Source organism: Pagrus pagrus, assembly GCF_965226575.1.
Source record: "Pagrus pagrus genome assembly, chromosome: 16".
NCBI lineage: Eukaryota > Metazoa > Chordata > Actinopteri > Spariformes > Sparidae > Pagrus > Pagrus pagrus.
Genome location: NC_140200.1, coordinates 16,510,121 through 16,533,716, shown reverse-complemented (window position 1 = coordinate 16,533,716; position 23,596 = coordinate 16,510,121). Strand labels below are relative to the sequence as shown.

Here is a 23,596-nt window from a genome sequence, read left to right as displayed (position 1 = left end):
GGAGAGAACCCTGCTTTTGGGTGTTAAAATGCAATACACAATTATTTCAGTAATCAAAGAGTGTTGAGAACAAACTAAGAAAAGATAGAGGAAATGTTGATGCAAAAAAGCCCTTACCTTTGAATTTGTTGTGGTTTAATTTTGTACTATTGTTAGATCTTGTGTTTTGGCATGATAACTGGTTTGTGTGGCAGTAGAACCTGCATAGTTAATTACTTTCAGCCTGCATAGACAAATCAACCAGATTGCCAGAAATGTTTGTTTATATTTGTTTATTTATGTAGCATCTTTCTAAGGCAATGTCACAAAGTATTTTACAACAGTAGAAAAAAACATTTGTTTTTTGTGTGACATCCAAGACTGCAGGAAGTCTGAGTAACGTATTAAGGAACCTTTTTGTAAATCTAAAAACGTAAACCTTAAAGTGAAGCTTACATGCTGTGGTTTTTGATTCTTGAGCTATTTAAAAACACTGAGGAAGTGGCAAAGATTTATATCTTGTGAGAAGGTAACAACTAGCAGGACGAAAAAACTGATTATAAAATCTATAGAGACTCTTCACTTAAACTTCTTACAGCTGCAGTTGCATAATTAGCAAAATAGCAGCAGATGTAGGTAGTCCTAATAGAAAAGAGAGCATGTGTTATGAAAGCAGCAGAGTTGAGTTGACACACCCGAAGACTTAAGCAGATAATCTTTCTTTTATTGAGTTACTGCAGAACCAGTTTGTAGGTGGTTTCATTTTTTTTCTTGAAAATCACTCAGACTTCAGTAATGAGTGTGACTGGCTCAGTCATTCCCTGGCGGATCTGCCACTTCCTCCGGGGAAGCAGGAAGTGGCTGAGATGTGTTTCCTGTTGAAATGTGAGACAGCTTCCTTAGCTAAAGAAAAGGCTTGCAAAAGTGGGAAGAGCGTTTCCTTACCATATACATTCACTGCACGTTACAGCCACCTGTGTTAAACTTCACCTACACCTTATTGTCATATTATGTCGTAAATGTGTATTTTGTTGGGCTTTTTTTGTCTGTTAGTTGGTTCTTAAGTGCAGGTCTTGATCTTTGTGGGATTGACCAGGATTGTTTGTTCTACCCATATTAATTTTAGTTAACACTAAATCGTCTACTTTTTAAAATGTTGTTTTTGTAGAGACATTTGCCACCTGAAACACCTGAACAGGAGCTAAATCCCTGGCCTACCACACAGCAAGTTACTTTGCAGCGTTTCAGCCCATTTAACCACCGTTCAGTCCCCTATTTTTTGTTACACTGCAGCCAAATTAATCATATAATGTTCTCAGTTACTTATTTTTCTATTTCTGTTGTCAGACAAGGCAGCATGTATGAAATAGGGATTTAATGGCAAATTTATAAATAACCAGCAGTCATTCTCAAGCTGCTGTGCCGCGGTGCTGATAGAAATCATTCTATGATTGTTGTGTAGTCTGACGAAATCAGCGCAAATACTGCTTAATGATGGCACCTGTGCTGCTTGATGAGTTTTTTTGACATTTAAAATGAGAGATCACAGAGAATGTTAGAGGTTACAGAAAGTTCATCTTAACTTTACTGCAACGCAGCCTGTGACTGACAGGGGAGGCTTGCGTCATTGTTTTAGAAAGGCTCTGTTCTTCCCCGTACACACTAAGCCTGCCTTTCTAAGAATTCATTCACATTGGAGACAACTGAGGAGAAGCTCAGTCAGGGTTTGAAAGGCTGTTCAGTGTGGACAGAGGGCTGAGAGAAAGAGATGCACTTTTAAATTAAAATTTAAGATTGATAGCTCAGGTGGGGAACTGAAAGATTCCTCTGTGGCTTCATTCATATTTTCTTTCTTAATTTCTCATTTTTCATTCTTGTCATTTCTCCACTGATTATCAATGTATCTGTCTATCCTCCTCTGTCTTCTTGCATAGAGTGAGCTGCTTTCACTTCTCAGTCCCACTCACTCCTCTCCTTACTGCAGTGTTGTTCACTGTTGCCCACGCAGAGCTACGCCATTTTGGAAATCTGCAGCTCTTTTCTGATAGCTGTAATCCTTGGCTTTTCTCTCTGTGGCTAAATAAGTCACCCATACAACAAGGCAATGGATAACGAGACACCCTCATTTATTCTGTGGACTTTCATAAGACTGAAAATATACTTGCTACCAGTTAAAAGGGAACATGGCCGTACAAAATTGAAACGCCGCTAGTGAGACCATGCTGAGATGAACTTCCTGCTGGGAAACATGTCATTATCTTCTACATTTCTGTTCGGTCGCTGCCTTTCTCCCTCCATCTCTGATCTTTTGTTTACCACTATTTTGAAATGCATGAAATGGGTCATATAATTTGAGTATGATAGAGTTTCTGCTGCCCGTTACCAGGATTTTATTTGCTCTTTAATTTTGATGACAGGGCTGTGGTTTGGTTTGCTCTCTCACTCTAGTCCTCTCAGTTGTGTTGGCTTCTCATTTCCCTTTAATTTAAAATGTTCCTTTCCTAAACTCGCCACTCTTTAATTGATTTCATCTCATCTTACCCAGCACATCTCCTCTCCGTCCTCTTTCTCAATGCCCTCTCTTCATTCCCTTTCTTTATCTCTCTACAGTGCATCAGCCCCCAGCCACTGTGTTAATTACACCACAGTTCTTTCTCTCTATTATTCACCACACTGCTAGTTCTGTCACCCTCACTGCTGCGCCTGCTTTTGCTACGTTGCCAGCATTTCGCTAGGGTCTGCAGTGGCTGTTGAAATGAGGAGGGGGCGTGTACTGGTGCCCAGTTCAACAACAAATGGCTGCTTAGCGTCATCTGATTGGCACAGATTAGAGGGCTCTTGGTGGTGGTGCGGAGGTGGCTCTTGCAGAGGACCAGGTGGCTTCATTGCTGCTGTCTGAGCACAGCTGACTGAGCCTTTCGCCCAGAATGTGTTCTACTATTTTTATGACATTTTGCTCTATTAAGTGTAATTGAATGGATGAAGTCAGAGAAATGGGCTCGAGTGCTCATACGGAGGCCTAATTTTACCTTTTTAATGGTTTTATTTTTAACATTGCCACCACACTGTTGAAGTCAGATCAGCCAACAAACAGCCTTGACAAGAAAAGATGGGAAAAATAATAACTTTATAAGTGCATTGCAATTCTGTGTTGAAGAGTTTAGCAGTGATGCACAAAATGTCTTCATTGTAATTCAGAGAATTCCCCAAAGCTATTTGTATGTCGGCTGCATACCTTAGTAGCTCACCACTTGTCTCTTTCTGGCAGGGTACTTTTATATACCTTTGTGGAGGCAGATTTTGTTGAAGAACATTTACTGAGCTGACGTGATAGACATGATGTTAATCAGCACAAGCAATTATTGTTTGGTTTAACCAAATTGAATCAACTTGACATGTACATTCTATGCCGAAAACACACATCCTTGTTAAATGGATTTATTTTTCTTCCAGTGCGTTGTATAGTTTTGCTAGTATTAGGGTGAAACCAATTAGGCCTGCATGATATGAGTACAACCTGGGCATTGTGATAACATTGTTTAATATTGCGATGACGATATGGCCTGTGATAAATTAACAAATATTGAAGTGTCAGTACAAGCTCCTCTATCCTTCAGCAGCTGAATTGGCAATTGCCACCAAATTTATAACAACTAAGCTGGATGTAGCTGGAACTTCATCTGATTGGCTGTGAATTCATGGCCCATGTATCGATGGCTACATCAGAGAGGTCAAATGTATCCACATTTTCATATCAAAATAATGACAATACGGTCGGTCAGCACTTATACCATTACAGAGTATCTAATTAGTGCTTGACGAACCCACAAAGTGGATAGTGGATGGATTGGAAACTCTGAGCTAGTAGGACCCTCGTTTGTGAGTGTCTGAGTGCATGTGTGCTCTTCACTGTTCACTTATTTATTGTCTAATGGAGACGCCCAAGAGTGAACAAGGTGTGACAGCATGGGTTTTGCAGCAAATGTCAGCATGTGCCAAGGTGTCTCAGACAGAAGCACTTGCTTGTCAGGCTTGCGCTGCAGAGATTAAAATTATTTTTTCTCAGTTTAGCACGTTAGCCTTTTGCTACTACTTTTAGGCAATTTTTTAATAATTACACTCCAATAATCAATGATGCCTTCAGATTAAAATATACATTACCAATCACTGATTGTTAGCAGTAGAGCTCTGTATTGCATCTGTTCATGAAGGTAATAGCAGGATTAAAGACAGGAAGTGTTTGTGGCAAGAGTCCCTTTAATGGCTGCTGTGATTTAACATGCAAGTCATTTAGGGCGAAGTACTAAGTAAAACCAATACGGCAACATTTAGCAACATAGATTTTTCTCGAATCAAAACGAATAATAGCTCTTGTCGTGAGAAAATTAAGCAGCAGGCAACGACAACTAGTTTCCCCTTAGGCCTGTTGTAATGAGATGTGTAATACCTGCAATTTCATTAAAATGAGGCAAGCAGCAGTAGAACACGCTCCCCATATACAGAGGCTCTGTCCTTGCTGCAGCGGCCCAGGGTTCGAGTCCAGCCTGCGGCCCTTTGCTGCGTGTCATCCCCCCTCTCTCTCTCTCATCCCATTTCCTGTCATCTCTCCTGTCCTGTCCTATGAATAAAGCCAAAAAAAAAATGACTAGCAGAGCAGCAGTGATGGCTTTTCAATTTTTGACAATTTGACCATAATACCACTCCAGTCAAGCCACTTATACCATTTCTTAGACCAAAATGTTGTGAAACTATGTTTTTGGTTATGTAAACCTGGAATTTTGTCAAAACTTTATTTGTATTGACCTCGTTTAGCCAGATTTGTACTTTCAGAATGTTTATGCAAAATTTGTGTTACAGGAATTGTTTGAACTTATGTTGTGCCTTGTCAGTGCATTTAGCAGCCATCTGTCTGTCTCATGGTTGGGTGGGCAGCCTGAACTAAATTTGCTTGTTATTTAATGGGGTTTCCTCAGCAGAATGACACAGAGCTGAAAAATGTGCCTGATAAAATATCCTACCAACTTAACGTTTCAAATACCATGAAATCAGAGCTACAGCAGCCAAAACAATTTAGGGTCAACTAGGGTTTGGCAATGTTTAACGAATTGACATATAATGATGTCCACAGTGAAACAATGCAATGGAAGATGACAGTTTTTTGGGGTGGGGGTTGGTTTACTGTGTTTCTGTATTGGAGGTAGTGTCCCCTGTTGGCATGAGGCAGGATTTGCGTACCAGCTCAACACTGTAGTCACAGAAGCTTCCCATTGTCACTCTGACAGCCACTTGATGAGCTTCCAACACACATCCCCATGCTGGGTTTAAAAGTGTCTTTGTACACGCACCACATGTTCGTTCCCTAGTTGCGTTCAGCCTCTGAAGCTTGAGACAAAGTTAGCTGACTAGCCATACTGAGGAGGCTAAGCTAATAAAACACAAACAAAAATGGCACAATTGAAAGAAATGTACTAACAGCAGCCTGCAGAAAAGAAACACCACTGCCACTATTGTAACCGAGCATCTTGTGTTTGCCAAACAGAACTGGTTTAATAAGGAAATAGAAAAACGGGCCATATCAATGTAGTGCATCAACTACAAAAATAACTTCTTTTTATATTCTTGATGTAACGATGGTAGAGGGTTTAGTTGTTGATGACCGTCAGCCATCAGCGATGGACATGGCACCGGCCATCGGCCCAATCCTAGTGTCAGCTACACTAAAGAGAACTTGTAGAGCAAACATGCCCGACTGCTGACTGCATCTGGCCAGTAAAACACTTTATGCTTGCAGGCCTCCATGTGTTGTTGGCCATGAATGAAAGGCTCCATCTCAAACATGCATAACTAACAGATCTTGGAATGAGTATTGAGGTGATACTTTGAATTGTGAGATAACAGTTACATCACTTATACCAGTCTATAAATATCAGACCAGCCTGCAGGGAAAATCACTCTATCTACCAACCAACCAACCAACCAGCCCCCACCCTCCCCAAATCCTCTCTGCTAGCCATAAATTATAAATCAGCCTGTCACGAATGGAATCGGCTGTATGGACCTGATTCATCAGAGCTCACGCGACCCAGATACCACTGTCCTGTGTGAATGTTTCAAAGCCACAGTAGTTCAGTAGTTCATATGGGCTTTGTTTAGATATGGAGGGATCAACAGTACTTAAAAGTTTAGTTCAATAGTGATTAAACTGGCATTGTCAAAATAACATGAACACTTGTCAGTATTATGCAAACAAGTACAACAACAAAACTCTTCATATCAACCAAAAAGTGTTCTAAGCTAACCATAGAAGGTAATGTGTGATTATTGTACTGGATTGTTGGACAGCTATCCTGTTATCCTGTTATCCTTTGTATATAACATTCACATGTATTTCACGTGTTCTAAATCTTCACTTTATAGATGTATTTGTGTTCACTCAATAAAGGAATGTAGATGTACAGTATAACATGAAAAACATGTCTTTGCACTATAGAGGTACAGAGGAGGGGAAACTGACATTTAGACCCCTGAAACACAGTAGGAGGAAGGCGAGGAAGTGTGTGTTATGTGTGAGGGTGAAACGAGTATTGTTGTCTTACTGTGGAAATGGTTTGTGGCTTTGATTAAACTGTGTCACTGATCCGAGAAGGCAGTCGTGCATGTGATGTTGAGGTAAACTCCTTCTTCCTGTATGCATTCTCAGTATACTAGTCTGTTGACCAGTCGTTTCAGCTGTGTTGCTGCGGTGCAGTGGAAACACACATACACACACGTGCTTGCACTCAAGGGATTTAGGAAGGCCATTGCTATTTGTGTCATTGTTGCAAACTGTGGACCTGAAACCCAAAGTGGCACTTATCCTCAGTCCCTCACTCCTCTAAATCCCTGGTGTGTTTTTTCCACCTCCATTTCCCATCACTCCTATCTCTTTTTTCCCCATCATCCTAGCTGTTAATCCAGAGGGATAAAGTAAGGGCAGTTTGGACACTGTGTTAACATCTAAAAGCTTCAAAAAACTTTTTTTGAAGCGGGTAGGATAAGTATTTTTAACCAAAAACAAATTATCTATGGAAGACAGCGGTTTTGATATTTTAGATACCTGTTACATCGTCTATTTTTCCAGTAATTTAGTCTTCCATCATTGACATACATGGGGTGGACACGATTTGAATACACTTCTCAGTATAAAGCAATACAATTCATCAAGACCACAAACTACAGCCTCCAAACACAACCATTAAGTTCAATCAACACCTTCCTGAAACAGTTTCAACATAAACATAAACTGCATGAAAGTAGGACATGTTGCTTCAGTAGTTCTACCTAGGTGTTCCTAATGAAATGGCAGCCATGTATAATGTGCAGCAAAGAGGTTTCAGTTAATACAGTTTGTGTTCATGGACACAGCATCAGGGATTTTAATGTTATTTGAAATGCAACAAAGAAGAAGAATCTAATGCAAGGCAATATCAAAAACTGCCATCTACACTTTATTGTTAAAGAATATGTCATTTGCAGTGACTTCAAGTGACTTCAATCAAGTGTAAATCTCTTCCTTCACTTGCCAGAAGTAGATTTAAATGTCATTGCTTGATAGATATTGCTTCATCTTCACATCTCATTCATTATGATTCTAATTTTGATAAACTTTATTTCCTAAGATGAAGCAGTTTGAGGTTTTTATTGACTTGCAACATTTTCCTCTTTTTCTTCTTAGGTAATTTGTGTGGACAAGAGACAAAGGCACCTGCAGTCAAAGGAGAGTTATTCAAAAATCGAGGCCTGGTAAGAATATTTTACATTTTTATTAAGCATGTGCATATGCCAGCTTTGGTGAAATGCAAGAGAGAGGATCTCATTAAATCAAGAGACACAATGGAACTAATAAAATGTCAATGGAGTCATGACGAAATGAGTCATAAATATGGAAATGAGATGCTCCATATTTGTGGCTCAGTGCTTCAAAAACATCTGTTTGACTAATGAGACAGTCTGCTGCTAAAATGCAGTTTTGAAACACAGTGGTCATATGGATGACTTTAGTGGACTTGACTTTACAGTTAAGACTACACTCTGTGCAACTCATTGGTGTAGGACAGACCATGCAGACCAGTTTTACTTTTGATACTTTTAGCTGATAATACTGTACTTTTACTTAAGTAGGATTTTGAATGCAGGACTTGTACCTGTTGAGGAGTACTTTTACATTATTGTATTATTACTTTGACTTGAGTAAACGATTTTATACTTCTTCCTCCATTGGGTATTTGTGAGGGAGTTCCTACATGGCATGACCACCATGAAACTCACCACAGTTTAAAATATGTCATTTTTAGTTTTGTCAATTGTTTTGTGTATTGGTCAAATACTGCTTTCTAATGGTTTCGTTCTAATAAACCTTGCGTTGGGTTAGTGACTCAGTTCATTCTCTTGAGCTTTGTCCCACCCCGCCTATTTGAATTATGTTGTATTGATAAGGAGTTACCACAAACTAAGACTGTTTAGTTGTACTCGAAGTGGCATTGAGGTCTTAAAAATGTATGGAAAGGGTCTTAAAAAAGGTCTTAAAAGGTAATCAATTTAACTTCATTAAATTATATTAATGCTAATTAATTAATGCTAGGAGAGGATGACAAAATCAAATATCAGGATATTTATGACCAAATATCTCAATATGATACTGCAACAAAATTGCAGGGTTGACTCGGTAGTTTCACAAAATTGTAACACCATGAGATTTTTGAAAAATTATAAGTAAAGTAATGTGCATATTATAACTAAGTGGATAAAACCAAGTATTAGAACAAGTAGAACAGTCTGGTAAGTTCAGGTAACTTCAGCACTTAAAAGGTAGTGTGATGTCTGTCGTACAGCCCTACCTTTTAAGCTACCTGAACCATGGCAAAATGTATATATATTACATTATCAAGCGACAGTCACATACTCCACAGACACACATGCACACACAAGACTCCTCTCTCATCAGTCAGTCAAATCTCTATGCACATCTCCTCCCACTGCCTCCATTGCCATTCTGTGATAGCTGGGGATAGGGAAGTGTGTGCCGTAGACCGCCTTTGCAATTTCACACACGAGAGGAGAAGACGACAACGGCAGACTTCAGAGCACCCAGAAAGCCCCTTTTACATCTCAGTGAGCCGGAGAGGAGACCCCACCCCACTGACAAGCTCTGCAGAAGGAGAAAAAATCAGCAAAGCACGTTTATCTTTCCACACAATTACAATCTCACTTTGAAAAGCTCTGGGCTGAAACTCTAACACATTGGTCTGCCTGCTGCCTGGCAGCTTTCAAAGAGAATAATGTTTGATTTATTTTTTTCCCTTATCTTCCCTCTGTGTCTTGGCCTGCCATTGTGCATCTACATTCAGACAAGCTGAGATGAAAAGCTGTTTGGCTTTCAAATGGCTGTGGAGCATTTAAGACCACTAGGGCAATACTATTACATTTTGAAACATGTGAGGTAGAAAAACCTGCGTTTCCCTTTTTAATGTTTGTTTTGGGGATCTCGTTTGTGCAGAGCAGTCACTGTTGCGTAATGTATGTGTGAAGTGCAATTCCATGAAAACATCTGAAACTGTCATTACTGTTTTGAAACTTGCTGCAGATAGTTTATTTTCAGTGAAGTTTGAATTTAACAGAAGAGTTTGATACTCTCCCATCTACTCTGACACAAAGTTTAAACCAAGCGCAAACTGAGACACAAATGTCAGTCTGGGAAAGATGACTCGGGTGAGAAAAAAATAATGTGATGCAACATTCCTCATCTTCTGGGTTCTTTGTTTGTGTGTATTTGCGTGTGAGACAGAGAGACACTTGTGGGTGCACATTGAAAGCCTGAGTCATAATCTGGATCTTTTCCCTGTTATTTTGGTCCTAAGGCTCTGTCAGTTACCTGCAGTGGCTTTACACTGCAGGTACACCCACTTGTGAACAAATACATGTACATACACACACACACACGCAGTGTAAATCTTGCCTTAATGGTCACACCTATGCCCAGCAGCATTTGACAGCAGGTGCTTGAGAGGACATGCTGGCAAGGTTTGAGTCAGCGTCCCTCTCTTTCTGATTGTCATTTCCATTTTCCCACCTATGCCTTCTGTTGCACCTCTAGCCGTGTAAGAAGGGGGATCTCTTTTTGAATTTAATCTTGAAAATTCAATTATTTTATGTCCACAGGCTTTTGGTTCCTTCTTCTTGTCTCCTTATGGAGCTCGGGCTGGCTCTGTTTCTGTTGTGGGTTTTTAAAATCCATTGAGACATTGTATGTGTTGACATGACGTAACTTGACTTGACTCACCAGTCGGTGTGGTAATGATCTCTGTCTGGGGAAACAAGTGTTTAATTGTTAATGATTTGCTCTCTAGTTCATATTTTGTTCTTTCTTCTTTTGTTTCTTTAACGTGTTCCTCTCTATAGTCCCCTTCCCCCATATGTCTATCATTAAAAAAACTGTTCTGTGATTGCAAGGTGGAGATCTTCACTAAAGACATGCCTGGGAAAAACTACAATACAGGCTGATTAATCAACGACGAACACTGATTCACTCTGTTATCGTCTAAAAATATAAACCAGTTCCAATTTACAGTACTTCTGAGAATGGAGAGGATAAGGAACACACACACTTCTACAAACACTCACACCCTCTGCTCAACTTTTTGTGCCCTCTCTTTTAAAGACTTTTCTATAACCATGTCTCCTTTCATTGTTTAGCACCAGCTTCTCTCAGTCAGTCAGTTAGTTACAGCGCTGTCTGCTCAGTAATTTACAGGCGTGTATGACTCACTGCGCACTGAAGCAGATTTATAGTCACATACTGTCCATACTGGCACACCTGTGCTGCTTGACAACAACCTTAGACTGTAGCAGCCAGACACATTTTAAACAAGCGTAGGCAGTACTATGGTTTATATATTTTAAAATCACCATAGTAACACTGACGCCCTCATGTTATTGTATTCTGAATTAAACAATTTATTCCTCATCAGTGTTTTTAGTGATACTTTATTTCCCAGGTCTTCTTAGAATTTATTAAAAATGAACTGATATGCAGCTACAAGTTCATATGAAGCTTCTTGGAAAGGTCTGCGTAATTCAGTTTTAATCATAGGGAAAATTGCAATTGCAGTTCAGCTGGAACACTTCAGTTAATTAATTCCACTTAATTGCAAGCAAAGCCTCAAGTCTCTTAGCCAGTGAACAGAAAGTCAGTTCAACATGCAAACGTGTAAAATGCAAAAGAAAACCTTAGTCCCTGCAATTGATATCCAATTACTTTACAACTATAGATAGTTGGCATAGCATGACATAGAAGTCAAATCTACCTGCTGTTACTAAGTTCAAAATATTCTTTTAAATGTCATCTGTAGTGACTGGGCTCATCACAATTACTCAACACACATCACCATGACATCATTGTCTATCACCATGACACCAGTCTGCATAATAACATGAGGTCATATTTACCTCACTGCAATGCTTACTAATTACTTATTCAGACAATCAAAGACAGACAGTGCCTTGATTGAGTCTTCAAAGAGGCTTTTCTATAAAGTTTTGGAATTCTACATGGGAAAGGACAACTTATTATTTTCATTGTTGATAAATCTGTTGATTATTTTCTTGATTAATTGTTGTTGAAAATGGTGAAAAATGTTGATCTGTGTTTTCCCAAAGATGATCAGTTTACTGTCATAGAGGAGCAAAGAAACCAGAAAATAATCACTTTTAAGAAGCTGACATCAGGAATGGCTGATTATTTTAATAGTAAACAAGTAATTGATTAATCAATGAATTGTTACAGCTATAGTGCCAAACACTAATGTCTTTCTGTTTATTGAAAATAATTATATTATTATACATTATTGTACTGTATCAGTACTGCCTGTACAGTGATTTACAGAAAAGCACCAGTACAAAATGAAGTTGCAGTGTTTTAAATGTATTAAAGGATTGGTTCACATTTTCTCAAGTCTGTCTTGAAACAATGCATTGGAATAGTTATCGTTACTCTAACGTAAGACAAAATCTGCAGCGGTGCATAAATGTTTCACAAGGCTTCAGCAGTTTTGAGTTAGTCAAATTGTCTTCCACAGTTAAAGTCTTTTAAGCACAAAAATCCCCCTGCAGGGAACTGGCTGTTGAACTCACTCTCCTATGAATTACCAGATTTGTATCTCTAACATCAGATGCTTGATTGGATGTTACAACAATGCTTTCATGGTTCGGTAATGTCATGCTTATGGTCCCAGACACCATTATCAGTAAGATGCAAATAAGTCCCTCTGTTAACAGTTTCCGGTTGACTGGGCCAGCAGACAACCGCTGCAGCACTTCAGCTGTATTGAGCAGAGATGCTACATATTTACCTCAACAATCGACCTCATTTGGACGCTGCTAAAGGTTACTGAGTATCTGTCAGTGTAATTGGTCCTCTGCGACTGCAGAGAGGCATGCTACGCCACATTCATTCCTTTTAATTCCCAGTCTCCCAACTTAACTGCAGTATGATCCTCTCCACTCTCTTTCTCTGACAGTTTTTCTCATTCTCTCCAACTCTCATTAAAGAGTACTACCCAGTCCTCAGAGGAGAAAGAGAAAGGCACTCTGCAGGTAGTTATTGAGGATACACTCGAGCGTGATGGTCAGAGACATATTTGGCTTATGGTGGAGGGCAATGCAGTTTGCAACTGCACTTAGACCACACTTAGTATCACCATACTTTGCAACTTACACTGTGCTACGTTACTTTTGTGCAGGTCTAAATAGAAAATTCTGGGGGAATCTCTTGCTTGATAAATTTGGGGGGGAATCCTTTGGAGGTATTTTGGTCTTTTTTGGTACAAGAAGCCACTTATGATCAGCCTGTCAGTCAGTGTGATGTTATGCACATTATGCTGTGCTGAGCCTTCTTGTTGGGTGTTGAGGATGAGCATACCACTCGTTCAACAAGGGCTGTTATCAATGGAAAAGCCTTTTAGTCTACAGTATAAGAGAAATTGAGGAAAGAGACTGGGGCTCTCCACTTTTGTCTATAATAGTGAGAGATAATTGTAAAACTGCAGGGTTGTCTTGCTGCCTTGATGTACTCTAAGCAGAGTAACTATGGTATTTGCCAAAATTTGTCACAAGGGACCAAAATCTGGTTGGATGTCAGCGAACTAATTCTTTCCCAGTAAATGTTGAGGAATATCTTTTCCATCTCCACACACAGTTTTCTTCTTTTTGTTTATTTCAATTGTATCACACTGTACCTGTCTGATTACCTTGTTACTGTCTAATCCTATGTGGGACTTTATGCGAGGTAATACAATTTATTAGTACACAGCAACATTTCATACATATTTTCAAAGTTGTGCATTTTAATTTTAATTTACCTGTTTTTGGATATATGATTCTCTTGTGATCTGTAAAAAAAAAAACAGTGTTGAACCACTGGTCTACATTATGTTGGAAACGTACCAGTTTTGCAATGATTTTTGATATTTACAGTGAAGTAAAAGTTGAACAAGCTCATATTATTTCACTGGCATAGAAGAAAACCCCTGTGAGGAACTTCATCCATATTTATGCTCTCTCAGTTGCACTATTCATGATCTCTTTCGAGGGTGAGTTATAATTGTTTAATTAATATCCACCCAAGATGATTGTATGTCTGATTTAATAATACACCAGCTGAGACAATGTAACTGCTCATGAGATTTAAGATACTTCACAATATCTTTTCTTTGTCATTTTTCTAATATCTCTTTCTCTAAGATCTTCAACAGAAAACTGAAAGCCTTCTTTCGCATATCAAATATATTCCCACAACTCGCGCTTATGCAGTATGTGTGTCTGCTCAAAGAAATCTCACCATCAGACACGCATACGGCTGCCAACACCTGGCTGTGAAGGTTTTTTCTTTTGAATTTCTGCCTGTTAGACTTCAAACACTTTAGTTTTAACAGCCAAGCCAAAGACCAGACTAGGATGTCATGCTGCTCAAACTGACCAATCTGAACAACTCACCAACATTGTTAGAGTAGAGAGACTTTAGTGTCATGAGTACTGCCCACAAGGCTGCAGAATGGCACAACAAAGCATCTCAGATCTTTGTTACAGGGTCAGCTCACCCATATCACAAAAAACATTTTCTCCAACAAGTTGTGGCATTGATCCTTGAAAATAGTTTTGGTTTAGTGAGTTATCTTTTTCTGACACAACCCTCTCAGAGTTGTATTTGTGCTGTTCAAAGCATTATAAATGCAATTGAAAAACTCAACAGTAATGTGTTGAATTATGAGACTATTCACAGCAAGATCTGTGGGAAGAGAAGGGAAGGAATCATTTGTCTTGTTTTTTTTCTCTCCCTCTCTCTCTCTCTTTCTCACACATACATACACACACACTCACAGAAACATGCACTTTACAAGTCCTTATCTCCATGGTGATACTAAGTGTGGTCTGGAAGAGAGAGGTAGTGCGCCATTATGGACAAACCAGTAGACAAACACCTACTTGAGCAAACTAAAACTCTTTCCTAAGCTCTTTCATTAATGGCTGGGTGAGATCAGCTGTCATATCATTGGTGACTTAGTAAATGGACCAAATCTGCCTGTACGCTTTAAAGCTACAAACCCTTCCTGTGACTTTCACATATATAAATGTTGATTTTATACTCATTGTTCTGTGTTACATTAATCTCCTGGTTCTTTCATGGGAAATTCCAAACTGTGTGGGCTGTCCAACGTCTCTGACGGCAAGGTCAAGTGTGTCATGGCTCCTTTGATATTGTAGAAAAAAATCCAAACAAGAATGGAAACACCGTTCTGAAGTCTTCTTTTACTTATTGAGGTCTTTAGCTTACACAATTCTCAGGAAGTACCCACAAAAACTCAACAGGAATTAATCTTGTGGCTTTTTTAAAGTCATTTTCCCACAATTTGGCATTCCACTTCTCTGAATTTGTGAGAATGTTAAATGTTAAAATAAAGGTCACCATCAATGTAGCAGAGGCCCGAGACACCTCAACATTTATTCCCTGGTATGGCAATACTACAATTCCCTTATCAAACTAAACTGCATCTTTTCGCTCGACCCTTGCTGCTTGGAAAATGCCTGCATATTATCCAAATGCCTCCCGGTTTGTAACAAAAGCTTTCTGTTGAAAGAAGCCGAAGCTGAGAAGCCCTGATGACATTACAAGGGTTATTTTGAGCGAGTTTCTCTGCAGAGCCAGAGCAGACATCATTCTCAATTCCCACAGGCTGTGTATTACTCCCCATGACTAATAAACTGATCTTGTTGTGTAAAATTGGTAAACTTCCCCTTTGAGGAAAATGTAGCTGTGAATGGAATCGTTAGCTTTTAGTGGTCTAAATAAAATGTGATGGTTTCTCAAAACTGTTGACTACCCAGGCAAGTATAATATCATTTTTATACTTGGTTCTTATTGTCTGTGTTATCAACATGAAATTGCAGGCCTTATTGTTCAAGGTGGAACAATACGCGTTCACTGTGGAACGCGTGATATCGAATATTCTCTCACTTGATTTCTCTCTGTTTCCTTCCGGCTTTCCTTGCTACCTACTGTATCCCCTTTGTCTCTCTGTACTATTTTTCTCAGTTAGTGAGCTGATACCATCCAGTCTGAATTGAACTCTCTTCTGGCATGGTTGCAATGCGGACTGCTTTCTAGACACTTGAGCTGTGGAAGTTCACCATCAACACATTTCTTTTCATCAAGCTTCAGCTCTCTAAAGGTATAGCATTTGAACTTAAAACTTGAACTTTATATTGTATGTACAGATCTTTTTAGCTCTGAGTCTTTGATTTGTAGAAGGTTAAAGGCAGCCATCGTTACAACATCTTATAATTTGTGTATTAGTAAAATTCTACCATTCATTTTATTGGACAGCATTGATTTAAAATCTTTTGTTAACAATTGATTTATTCAACATAGAAACCTATTCATGTCTTCTTTTCATTTGCTCTATTTACAGCACCAAATGTGTCCGTGAGACTCGTCACTTCACTCAGTGGACATTATGTTAACCCTAATCTAAACCCATCAGCATACCTTTCCCTCCCATCTCCCCTCCCCGCACCCTTTCCCATCTCCATCATGACCAGTCTGAAGCGCTCTCAGACAGAGCGCTCGGTCGGGGGCTCAGTGCCGGCTACTGATGAGTTCTATACCCGCCGCTTGCGTCTGCCGAATGGAGGGGCACCACCACCCCGCAGTGAGAGCGCCCACATCTCCTCTTCCTCCACCACCGGCACCAACCCTGGCGTCCCAAAGATGGGCGTCCGGGCTCGTGTGGCTGATTGGCCTCCACGGAAAGATGGGGGAGGAGGGGGTGTTTGGCATATCACTGTCGAAACAGACTCACCCAGCTCTACCAACACCACCAGCTCTTCAGGATCAGGAAGTGGAGATAGAGAAAGACTTGGAGGTGGGGGAGGAGGTGGTGGTGGTGGTGGTGGTGGAGGAGGAAGTGGTGGTAGTGGTAGTGGTGGCAGTGGGGGAGGTGGGGTGTCAGCCGTCACAGCCCACAGCAATCTGTCAGCCAAGCTGGGCCACCTGATAAGCCCACAGGACTCATCCATGCTGCGCAACATCCACAACACACTAAAGAACAAGATGCAGAGCAAGGGAAAGGACAATCGCTTCCTGTCGCCAGATGGATATCTGGGCTCACCTCGCAAAGGCATGAGGCGCATTCGCCAGCGTAGCAACAGTGATATAACTATCAGTGAGCTGGATGGTGATGGCAATGAGGGCTGGTCCTTCTCCGGATGGACACCCATGCACCGTGAGTACGGCAGCACTTCATCCATTGATAAACATGGTGTGTCGGGAGAGAGCTTTTTTGACATGCTAAAGGGATACCAATCCCATGAGGCCCCTGATCAGCGAAGCCCAGCTCCAGAGAGGCTAACGGAACTACTTACCGTGGCCCCAATAAAACAGGCAGCTTTGGACCTGCCAGATGGACCTTTAGGTCCAGCCAGAGGTAGTCCCGCCAGTCGACTGAAGGAACGAGAGAAGCACTTGAAGAGGAGGTCCAAGTCAGAGACAGGTGGAGAGTCAATATTTCGTAAGCTGCGGAGTGTGAAGGTGGAAGGGGACACATCAAGGGCTGGCTCAGATGCTGAAGATGGAGGCAAGGGGGATGAGAGTGGTCCAGCTCCCAAACCCTGGTTGTGCCAAAAAGGCTTTTCCCATTTTGATGTCCAGTCTCTACTATTTGACCTCAACGAGGCGATCCACAGTCGGCAATCTGGGTCCAAACGCAAGAACACCACTACTGGCGCCTCGGCTGCTGCTGCTGCCTCTGCTTCGGCCACATCCTCCCTCTCCTCCAATCAGAGTGGAGTGTATGGGTCACCCTGTGGCTCACAAGAGGAATTGAGCAAGGAGGGAACAGGACACAGTGCCAACCCTGCATTGGACCCTGGTGATGATAAGAGCAATGACCTGGTGCTCAGCTGCCCCTGTTTCAGGAATGAGATCGGTGGAGAGTGTGAGAGGAACATCTCTCCTGCTAAACAGGTAGGTTTTGTGCAAGAATAGAACAACATTTATTTGTTAAATGAAAAATCAAATAAAAAAGTATTTTTATTTGTCTTAATTCCTGAAAAAGATTTTCTGTGGCTCTTCAGTTTTAATCCAAAGATCTGCAATATTGTTTTCTGAACCTTTTGACCATTTTAAAAACATCAAGATTGAAGATCAGTTAGCGGTTGATTATTATTATGTTGAAGATGCATTGAAGATGAAATATAATAATAAGGTTGGCGGCTTACTGTGGTTTTTGTCGTCTTCCATCCTTCAGCAGGGCAGCATAGGCAGTGGGGGGAGCTCAAGCAATTCTTCTGGCAGTACAGAGGAAGGACCTTTGGATTCCACCCTCACTACTCATTTTACCAATGCTGGTGTGGCTGTGTTGGAGGCGCCCAAGGATGGGCCAAGCCAACATGCAGACAGGTCCAAACGATACATTGTGGAGCACGTTGACCTCGGCACCTATTACTACCGAAAGTACTTCTACCTCAGAGGTGAGCAAATTAAGATAGTATTGACTTTTTTGATTTGTAGTTGGTGCCTTTTGACTATCTATTTCTGGTTAAGAAGTCTATATATATATATCGACTATATTTTTAGATCAATAGTTTCCTCTTTTGTAATTTTCTCTTCTCTTTCACTTCATCCCTTTCTATCCATCCCTTCATCCATTCCCGTTCTTCCTCACCCCTAGAACACTGGAACTACTTGGGGGTAGATGAGAACTTGGGCCCAGTGGCAGTGAGTCTGAGGAGGGAGAAGCTGGATGAGCACAAGGACCATGGCCAGCAGTACAACTACAGGGTCATCTTCAGGACGAGTGAGGTACATTGAAATGGACACATAAACCTCATACGCCTTATACTGACATATATTGCGTTTTAATAGCTTGATTTGTTGTTGTGTCATATGATTGGATTCTATCTGTCCATTCACCAGAATATATATCTCTCTAACTGTCCTCCCTGGAGCAATGAATGTTCATGTTCCCAAATGTGTCAATATTTAGTACTCTCTGTACTGCGTGATATCCAAATTGCGTAGGAGTTAACATATAGGATCTGCGCTCGGCCTTGCTTATTGAAAAACCCATCTGGGAGGGGGGGCATAAAAGCTTAATCTCAAGGTTGCCAAACATGGTTCAAGACCTTGCATTCCTCCACCTCCTTTCCTTAACACACTGCCTTAAATCATTGAATGTTTGATTTAATGTATTCTCCCAATTGTTTATCCACAATTCTCAGTCTGCACTTTGATTAGAAATCTGTTGTGAATCCCTGTAGCTTTGCTGCCATCTCTTCCTAAAGGCACACGAGATCCATGTCCTCATTCTCTGAGCTGAACGCCCACCTACCATCTTTGTCAGCCTTCTTCTGTGAAGGACTGAGCCGTGCAATTTCGCAGCTAAACGAGACTAAAATAGCGCTAAAGGTATTTGAGTAGAGGAGGAAAAGCATTGCTCTCGTATTGAAGCGCACCATGAGTAATAGCCCTTCCAATCTCTTGGGATGACGCACGACCTACTGTGCTGTGTTTTCCTCTATTTTCCTCCCTTCTTTTGCCTCCCTCTCTCCCCTCTAGCTGCTATTTTCAGATCAGGGAGCTGGGCAGGTATAGATATATGTATGTCTCTGTGTGGGAGTGAGTGGGATGCATTGATGTCAAAAGGATAAGTCCAGTGTCCACTCAGGACAGCTTTTGTCCTGTCTTAAGTGAGAGTGGTTTTCTTTTGTTAGTTTACCCTTGAGAGTTTTAGTAGCAACATTGGTCCGATTGATCATTATGACACACAAACAAAAAATAGATAGATAATGATTGTTAAGAGCAGCAAGACTATTGGAGATATCTAGCTGCGTTTGGTTGTTCATGATAGATATTCAGGTCCTGGTCCTTCTACAATCCTCTTGATTTATTCATGGACGTCCTCCTCAGGGTTGTTTTAGTCTAAAGCTTCAGAGTCTTTATAGTGGAAACTACAGCGTGCATTCATTTTTCTCACTTAGCCAGATTTTTCTCTGCACATTATTTTCTCAGCACTAGCAGATAACACGGTTTAGCAGAATCCATTTTTTAGCCTGGATTGAGTAGAAAAAAAACATTTATTTTTCGAGTGATCCTGAGCCCACGATCCAGCGACGGCCATGATTATCCTTTTGAAAAGAGCTCTCATGCTGCAAATTGAATTAAATTGCACAGGCCGTTAGGCTTCATCACAGGCTTCCTTGAAGTTTTCCAAACATAGATTCACTCTACTGATGTACTGATGACTGGACAGCTAGTTTTACTTTTGTAGTTATATCACTGCACAGAAGAGAAAAGGAGGGACTAAATCTGGTTCTGTTATAGTGGCCGAGCTTGTGAAGAACTGCAGTGTAAAATGCTCTAAAAATAAAATCAATGTTTCAGACTGTTTAACACATTGTATTCAGTTGTTGTGATTGAACTGATTCAGAGAAATCATCAAGTATTTTATTCCCCAATGATCAATGGAGGAACGATTTGGAAATTACTACTGGCATTGTTCTATTTTAGGCTACTGGTACAATCGTTTCTCCAACAGCACACGTTTTTATAGTATGACAGTGGGTTTGACAGAGGCTTTTTGGCCGTATAATTTCAATAATTAACGATGGAAGCACACAGCTGCAATAGGTTCTAGGGGAGAATGAGGCAGGCAACAGTGTGAGGTAGTAATGTCAAATTATAGTTGATTTTATTCATAACTTGAATTATTTAGTTTGTTGTGGCTGTCTTGTACAAACTCAAACTGTTGCCCTGATCCATTCTTTTCCTACTTCTTTTTCTTCTCCCTCTGGCTGTGCTGTCTTTAGCTGAATACCCTGAGGGGCTCCATCCTGGAAGATGCTGTACCCTCCACATCCAAGCACGGTCTAGCTCGAGGTCTGCCCCTGAAAGAGGTGCTGGAGTACCTGGTGCCTGAACTCAACGCCCACTGCCTGCGCCTGGCACTCAACACACCTAAAGTTACAGAGCAGCTGATGAAGCTGGATGAGCAGGGGGTAAGGAGACAGAGTGAGGAAATTCAGCAGGGCTGGGTGACTTTGACTTATTCCTTTGATTGCTCATATGGGAAGAAATCCTTTTTTTTATGCTTGAATACATTTTGTAAAAAGACAGTATTGTCGTCATCATTCCTCCGAAATTGTATCCGTTCAACATAATCGTTCATTCTGTGAACGAGAGATAGTCTCCTGTACTATTATTTTTATTTAGTGTATAATGATTCATTTAACGTGTAGGTGTTGTTTGTACAAAAGGGGGATGTCTCATCGTGGAGCAGAATTAATATTATTGATTTTATTATTTTATATTTGCTTTATTTATCCATTCACTCGAAGAGACTATTATTTTTGGTTCAAGTGAAGAAATATGGACACACACACACACACACACACACACACACACACACACACACACACACACACACACACACACACACCTCGACCTTAAAAGGAGAAAAATACAAAACAAGCTCTTTGATACTCTTGCTCCCTGATGCAATCATCAAAAGCTGAACCTCTGAAAATGTCAACATGATTTATCCGGAAAATGGCATCACGATCACTGCAGAACAACCCAAGGTGGTTATTCTTCAAATGCCAACATGAGTTCTCCCCAAAATGTCAACATGGTTACTCTGACATGATTTCTACACAGCGATATACGTGTGTCTCCCCTGTTCATTGCAACAATCTCTGTTTTCTTCGTAGTTGAGTTTCCAGCGGAAAGTGGGGGTGATGTACTGCATGGCAGGTCAGAGCAGCGAGGAGGAGATGTACAACAACGAATCAGCTGGTCAAGCGCTGGAGGAGTTCCTTCACCTGCTGGGGGAGAGGGTTAGACTTAAAGGCTTCACCAAGTACCGGGCCCAGCTGGACACCAAGAGTACGTACATGCTAAGGATGTGCAATGCGAGAAGTAAATGAAACAGAGTTTGTAATGTCTAATGTAAGGAAAGTATTTTGGCTTTATTTCACTACTTTGCCACCAGTGTTTGCAATTCTTAGTCTTCAAAATGTCATAGTGTGTGGAAGTGCTGCATGTATAGTTCATATGTAGTGTTTATAAATGGCACTCCGGTTGTTTGAAACACCTTTGCTGTTGAGACTTCTGCTCCTCCTGTCTACCCTTGAGTCTCAGTCTGATTTAATCCCTCTGGCTTCCTTTAAGTGCTTCTTCTGTGTCCGCTCTGTGCACTGCCTCAAAGACAAAAGTTCCTTTAATTTCAGACATGTGACAGGTGGCCTTTGGTGTCATATTATTCTATTGGGGAAACTGATACACTGTGTAATCTCTTCTTCTCTCCTCTGTATTGGCTATAGAGAAGCTTGGTGTCTACATCATGTCTGCTTTCTGAGCCTAAGTTTTGATGTATAACTCCATTATATCCACAAATCAATTCAAAGTCATCCCTCATAATGCTCCGTGACACTGAAACTCTCCCAGTCACTGTGTGTAGGACATCTATTGCAACCCTCAGTTAGCCTCTAATAAATTAAATGCAGCCAGGCAAAGCACTCCCTATAGAATGAGTGTAATTTATTGAGGTAATCTAGCTAGGTTAAGATTGGTCTTTTAAACACCTTGTGAGAGTTTTGTTCTGTGAATAGAGCACATCGATAGAATGAGTAGGTGGTTATTAACATGCAGTTGCTCTCTTAAGGGCCAGAGCCTGTTGAGCTCAGGCAACACTGGGCCATCTGATGAGGAGGAAGATGAGGAACATGAAGACGAAGCTTGGTTGTAGTCTGCTGAAGGAATTTCCACAAAACTTAGACGGAGGATGGGTCTCGACCCAGAATAGACCCCATTAACTTTTGGTGCCAATCTGGATAGAGGGATGGAACTTTTTCTCACTTTCTTTAACATTGTGCGACAGGCTGTTTTTTTACAAGCCCCCAAGAAGAGCGCCAGTCTTTAAAGCCAAGTGGAGGCCAAACAGTGTAATTTCATGTCACGTGAAGCACAGGGTCCAAAAACACTTTGTCCTGTACGCTTACATTGAGAAAGAAACAGCTGTAAATTAGTGGATAATTTTTTTTTTTCTTTTGGCATCATAACCACTATGAAATGACTCGTTTCACTGGCATAATTTGATACATTTGGTCCAATAACATTTGGATAGTGAAGAAGAGCGTTACGATTGAATTGATTGATTCCTATTCAGATTAGCTGGGGGATAAACCGGAAGTTAGCTGGCTCAGCCAGACGTCTCTAGTGTGCACGCTCTATGGGCCCCGTGATGCGGAAAGATTTGGATAGTTCTACACCTGGGAAGTCGAGCTTTTTAGGCCTTATGCACCACTGAACAGCTTTCATTGGAAGGAACGGGGCTCCGCCTCTGAGGCTGTATCCATATTTAACCACAGTTAGATTCATGGTTTTCTGACATTTTTGTTAATTCCTCAGGGAATATTGCAAGGATCTTGATGAAATACTGGCCGTATTTAGGTGGCTGGTATAGAGTATGGAGTACAATTTGATGCGGTGCCTCGATCTGATAATGAAATTAATTTTGGTTAAGCAGTTATGGGTGGTTTAAAATTCAGAGTGACAGGGCTACTGAGTTTGATGCTGGATTAAGCTTGATTGAATAAAAGGGGGCTGTTGGGCCTTGGCGTGGGTGTGCACTTTACTGAGTGCTATTCTAGTACAAATTAAATGTTTGGTTATAAATCAATACTGATAGGTCATTGTGAAGCTGCAGTTTTAGAATGCTTTAAACTGGAATATAAATGCTTTTTTCCAAGTCTGGATGTGCACCAAGAAACTGAAAACACCTAAACATATTCCTATGCATGAGAAATTCACATGTAATTGTGTCCCCCTCAGCTGACTCGACGGGTACCCACTCCTTGTACACCACTTACAAGGACTACGAGATCATGTTCCATGTGTCTACCATGCTGCCCTACACACCCAACAATAAGCAACAGGTATGTTACGCCTTCATGTTACAAACAATTTGCAAGTTTCTATTTATGAAGAAAATGGTCATCTAGGGCAGACTGACATACAATCATGCATATT

The 23,596-nt window shown here is 40.7% G+C and overlaps 1 protein-coding gene across 4 annotated transcripts in view; it reads left to right on the top strand.

Moving 5' to 3' along the window:
* The window catches only part of sipa1l1 (signal-induced proliferation-associated 1 like 1), an 83,733-nt gene that overhangs the window by 30,462 nt on the left and 29,675 nt on the right, over window positions 1–23,596 (top strand). For 3 of the 4 annotated variants that reach the window (XM_084378155.1, XM_084378156.1, XM_084378153.1), the window contains 8 exons: window positions 7,694–7,761; window positions 15,605–15,740; window positions 15,981–17,533; window positions 17,817–18,039; window positions 18,240–18,370; window positions 20,377–20,565; window positions 21,277–21,451; window positions 23,399–23,502. In XM_084378155.1, coding sequence (XP_084234281.1) covers window positions 16,103–17,533; window positions 17,817–18,039; window positions 18,240–18,370; window positions 20,377–20,565; window positions 21,277–21,451; window positions 23,399–23,502 — 2,253 coding nt within the window. In that variant the 5' untranslated portion in view covers window positions 7,694–7,761; window positions 15,605–15,740; window positions 15,981–16,102. The remainder of the gene's footprint in view (window positions 1–7,693; window positions 7,762–15,604; window positions 15,741–15,980; window positions 17,534–17,816; window positions 18,040–18,239; window positions 18,371–20,376; window positions 20,566–21,276; window positions 21,452–23,398; window positions 23,503–23,596) is intronic. The other variant, XM_084378154.1, reaches the window with a different exon arrangement.